This window comes from Rhinolophus ferrumequinum, unplaced genomic scaffold (genome assembly GCF_004115265.2).
Source record: "Rhinolophus ferrumequinum isolate MPI-CBG mRhiFer1 unplaced genomic scaffold, mRhiFer1_v1.p scaffold_73_arrow_ctg1, whole genome shotgun sequence".
Lineage (NCBI taxonomy): Eukaryota > Metazoa > Chordata > Mammalia > Chiroptera > Rhinolophidae > Rhinolophus > Rhinolophus ferrumequinum.
Window position 1 is genome coordinate 25,943 of NW_022680436.1, and position 5,343 is coordinate 31,285.

The 5,343-nt window shown below is 45.3% G+C and overlaps 1 protein-coding gene across 1 annotated transcript; it reads right to left on the bottom strand.

Moving 5' to 3' along the window:
- Nucleotides 1-1,655: 1,655 nt before the first annotated feature.
- Nucleotides 1,656-3,944, bottom strand: LOC117020058 (germ cell-less protein-like 1). The gene has a single exon (XM_033102259.1). It carries the CDS (start codon nucleotides 3,438-3,440, stop codon nucleotides 1,932-1,934), a length of 1,509 nt encoding a protein of 502 aa, XP_032958150.1. The 5' UTR covers nucleotides 3,441-3,944; the 3' UTR covers nucleotides 1,656-1,931.
- Between the last annotated feature and the right edge of the window lie 1,399 nt (nucleotides 3,945-5,343).

The window sequence follows — 5,343 nt, forward strand, 5'->3', positions numbered from 1 at the left end:
AGAGAGGGAAGGAGAGAGGGAGGGAGGGAAGGAGAGAGGGAGGGAGGGAGGGAGGGAAGGAGAGAGGAAGGGAGGGAGGGAGGGAGGGAGAGAGGGAGGGAAGGGGAGAGAGAGAGAGAGAGAGAGAGAGAGATGATGAGAGAGAGAGAGAGAGAGAGAGAGAAAGAGAAAGAAAGAAAGAGAGAGAGAAAGAAAGAGAGAGAGAGAGGAAGGAAGGAAGGAAGGAAGGAAGGAAGGAAGGAAGGAAGGAAGGAGGGAAGGAAGAAAGAAAGGAAAAAAGGAAGAAAGAAAGAAAGAAAATGTGAAAAAATAAAGACTGGTATTGGATAAATGGCCCGAGTAGGCAAATGGCAACAGCCAGGGTTTCTGCAAGTTTAAATGCTTAAATGAGTGTGTTCCTGTCACTATTTACACATTATTGTACATCCTTCTTCTGTAAACAGCAAAGAGCAATATAAAGATTTAAAGTTAGTTGGTGAAAAATAAAAGCAGATCTCTAGTCAAGGTGAACTCGCTAAACAGTCCGTGAATTTCCCAAGTGAGGATAACTCTTTCTTGATGAAATGGCATCCTGGCATTCATCTCAAGAAAAAGCAATTTGAAGTTGCTTAGAAAGATTATATAAAGGAAGTGACATTGCTACAGAAAAAAGCAACTACGTTTTACCCTGCTATGGAATAATTATTTACTCTTTTCCCAACTTTAGTTATGAAAAAAAAGAGAGAGAGAGAGAGAGACAGACAGGCAAAAGGCCTGTTGTTTGTGGTTAGTTAAGTAAACCTAGTATAAGGGAACTCAGAGGGGGAAAATGCAAATTTTAATTTTTAAAAGCAAACATCAAGGGTGCAACAGCAGCTTCTGCTTCAGCCATTCCATGTATCTGTTATGTAATTATTACTCTAACAGTAGTATGTGGGTTTGGGATAATGAAGCCTTCCACACCTCCTTAAAGAGTAAATAAATAAATAAATAAATAAATAAATAAATAGTCAAAAGTGATTTGTTCACTGAATGACAAAGGATAAAACCTAATTGGGAAGAGAAATATAGACCAGTAAGAAAAGTTCTGGGTTAGACTAAGTAAACCATTAAGTCTGTTTAATTTTTACAATTTAATTGTTCACCTTTTATTATACGCTCTTTCAAAGCATGTATTTATTATTTGTATGGATTCTTAAACAGTGTTCAATGCATTGACCTTCTTTAAGCACAACCACCACTCAATGAAATGCAAACAAGTAGGGTATTTGGGAAGGAATGGGATGGTGGCAGTTTGAAATGTCTCTCTGGGGTGAAAACATTAGGGAAGTAAAAGGAAAGTCTAACATCAAGGTACTCTTAGGTTAAAGAACAACCAACATAAAGATCATCAGTGTACTCTGGGTGTGATCACATAGTGACAGACCACGGAAACCAAGTACTACAGTCAGTGGCAGAAAGTGGGGAAGGGGGAGCAATCAGAATAGAACCAGTTGTGGTGGGAGTGATGAGTGAGGCAGGGCTGCTCTAAACCCACCAAGTGAAAGGGAAGTCAAAGTATTCATTTAACATTCACTTAATAAAACTAAAGGAAAAGAATTTCACTAAGAGTAGTGATAGGTAGGCTCACATTTTCTCTCTAAAGTCAACTGGTCTTTGTCTTCACAGAAATAATGTGGGAGTCGACGTATGTTAAACCAGGACAGGCTGCCTCATTAACAGCACGGATGAGTTCTGGAGATGTTTGGGGGCTTTAAAATGTGTCCTCTTCGTAAGCACCGGTAAACAGTCTCGACTGTTATGAACTACAATTCAACAAAGCCTCTGACAGTTGGTCATCAGAGATGGACAAGGCCAGTTGATCCCCCAGAGGGAGCTGGCATCTCGAGAAAGCTGGCCACCTCTGTGCCCAGAGAAGAGCTGCTCAGCTCTCTGAGCTTTTGGAACAGTCCTCACTGTGGGCAGTGCCCCTCTCTGCAGAGGTACAGGAAGTTACAGGACACATATATGGGGAAGGCCACATCTTGGTTCTCCAGGTTCACTACCACTAGCTCTTGGTCTTTTCTCAGGGCAAGGATCTGGTATTCTGTGTCCTTCCTGAAAACGGCGCTTCCAGCCCTGTCCAAGGAAGCCAAGCGCAGGCGGAATGCAATCTTTCTCTGCCAGAGTAGACTGACCCTGAGGCCACAGCATCTGTTCAGCACGCTGCGCCGGAAAATGATGCGCCGGTTGTTGTAGGACACCACCAGGTCCCAGCCAAAGTTGAAGCCAGTCCACCGCCAGCTGCAAATCTCATCCCTGCGGAGCTGGGCCCCACAGCGCATGCTGTTCCCCTGGAGGTGAGACACGTTGACGTTAATGGGCTCGAGCTCCCTGATTTGCTCGGCGCGGAGGAAGGCAAGCCACTGCTTTTTATACACTGGTGTGAGCCATGCAGCAGGGATCACTGCATCCTGGTCGATGGTGCGTGCTGACGGCAGGTCGCAGATTATGTAGGCCAGCCGCAGCTGCTGGAACACTGGCACAAAGGCTCTGCCCTGCTGGGTCTCCAGGAAAGGGGTGCCCTCCAACTCCCTCTTGGACCTGAAAAACCACGAGTTGGCGTCTGACAATAAGGCGCGGCAGGGACCTGTCCATGTGGGCTGCAGTTGCAGGAACATCCACTTTTTCAGCTTGGTGTACACATCCATCTCCACCTCCATCACGAAGAGCTCTGAAGAGGCGATGAGCTCTTTCATGAGATCCAGGCTGATTTCCCGCAATAGCTGCTCACTACGCTGGGTCATCAGGTTGTCCAGCAGCCACTGGAAGCACATGGTCTTGATGTTTTGGAGGCCGTAGCTCTCAGCAGAGTAGTAGTAGCTGCACACTGTCTGGGCGCTGACTGTCTCCTTCATGACTTCCCCACACTGCTGAATTAGCTTGTCCAACTGCAGCATGCTGGCTGTGGCCAGGATGGAGACAACTCGGCTGGGTGGGACGCACACGGAGTCTTGGTACAGGGAGCCTAAAGCCTTGTGAAGTGCTTCACGATCAATGTTCTCGTCAGGCATCTGCAACTCTATAGTATTCATGGTTGCTTCCCTCCAAGCACCACTGAACATGCTAGCGAAGTAACCTGACTGGCATAAGTAGACTCTGTGCAAGTTCCACGCCTCCCCTAGTGCGCGGATCTGCACATCACTGTCTTCCCCCCTTAGGAAGAGTGCCTCATAAACGGACTCGGAACTGTCTTTGGCGCGCTTCCTGGGGGGCTCTTTTTCGTGAGGCCCTCCTGTGTCTGACTTCCGCTTGAGGCCTAACTGACTGGTAGTAGGTCCGGCCTCTTCACTCTCGTCCTCCGCCTCATCTAACGCGGCCATGGCTGCCTCCACCATCTCCTCCTCCTCCCCACCGGCACTTGGCTGCCCTGGGGCACGCCTCCCCCAGCCCCAGAGCATCCGGCTGCTTAGTGATCCCATGGCCTTTATGTACCTTATAGGCGCAAAAGACACGCTCCCTCACAAGGCGCAGCTCCCACTGGCACTAGCTCAGCCCAGAGTGCTTCTGGGTACAGCTGACGTCTGCTTTCACGTCACCCAGGACGTCGAGCTAAGTCCCACCCCATCCGGCCCCGCCCCGCAGGAAACCTGCAAGCCCTCCCAGGAAGACCACTGTGCACCTTTCCCTCCTGGGATGATTGCCTCTGGGCTCACTTCACAGACTGATGATTTAATGGAGGACTTTTTGTGAAAATTCTTCTCTTTGTCTTAAAGAACAATTCACTTTTTTCCATCTGAAATATTCAGTGATCATTTATGGAGAGAATTACATCTTGACCCTAATTTTTTCCTCCAGTAACCCTATTTCCCATAATAACTTCTAAGGCTAACTCATCACTTGAGGCTGTGAAGCCATTTCCTGTGATAAAGGTTGTAACTTTTGCCACAGTCTTTGCTTTGCTCTTTAACTTTTGTTTTTAAATAGAGTTCCCAGTTTTAAATCCATTTTAATCTCTCTCTCTCTCTCTCTCTCTCTCTCTCTCTCTCTCTCTCTCTTTCTCTTTCTCTCAGTCTCTTTCTCTCAGTCTCTCTGTCTTGTGTGTTGTGTGTGTGTGTCTGTGTGTGTGTGTGTGTGTGTGTGAGAGGAGAGAGAGAGAGAGAGAGAGAGAGAGAGAGAGAGAGAGAATCAGCTACTTTTGGGGCCATGCCTCCGTTTTAAAGAGATACAGAAAGCTTTAGCTTAGGGAAGGAAGATCTGAAGTTCCCAGAATAACGTTTAGCCTTATTTATGTTGTTGTTGTTGTTGTTGTTGTTGTTGTTTTCTTCTCCACCTGTTTGAACATCTTGAGCCTCTCTGCCTGTGACACTTTCCCTGGTTCTTGCAAACACTGCCCATTCTTCAATGTCTGAGATCTGGCTCAAGGCTGACTGTTTCTCAACGTCCAAGCAGAGAGACAGCTTTCCTTAACTGTATCCCATTATGCCTTGATCAAACATTTATCCCCACAGGGCCGCAGGAATCTGGATTACTAGCACCAGGCACCCAGGCCAAGCACATAAGAAACTTACATGAAAGAAAATACATGTGTTTTTTTTCCTTTTCATTTTTGAGGAAGGAGGAATATTAAATACTATACAGATAAATGTAATACTCTTAAAAAATGATGGGTTGTAGAGAGAGTATGGACGGACCTCTTCATGGCAAGGAAAGTACAATATTAGGAGAAATACATACATTTTCTGAATTGGCAACATGATTTACTGAAAAGATATAAGTCTAAGAAATGGTTATTTTAATTACCAAAACATCTCCTGATGCTGGGAAGCCTCTTAGGTCATTTGACACTGCCTGAAGTAGAAAGTTCCCTAAATTTGTATATTGCAGTATAACGGTATGTTACATGTTCAATGTTCTCTTATGGGGCTCTACCGAAAGGCTGATTGAGAGTGTCTAAATAAATTGTGCAATAGGAAAATATGTTGAGAGTGCACAAAAAGGAGAGTGGAGGGGAAAATATGTAGCTTAAGGCCTCAGCCTCCAAAGCTTATCTGCACCTGTAAGATAATGGGTCATTGTCAAGAAGCTATGGAATGGAGGCAGTGAGGGATTCCTTGATTGTTGCCGGGTCTGGATGAGTGATGAAGGAAGCTCTGCTTATTCAAAAAGAGATGGCTCTGAGCCACACACACAGGAAGAACATTTATGTGAAATATAGACTGAATTGGTTGATAAACAATAATCAGTTTAATTTAAGAACAATGGAAGTTGCTATAAAATTAAATATGAAGAATTAGCTTTCTCCTGCTTGTAAAAGTAAAAGGTGTGTTTATAGTCAATCTCAGTAGTCTCATCCAGTTCCCAAGAAGCGTTTTTTCAAGTATG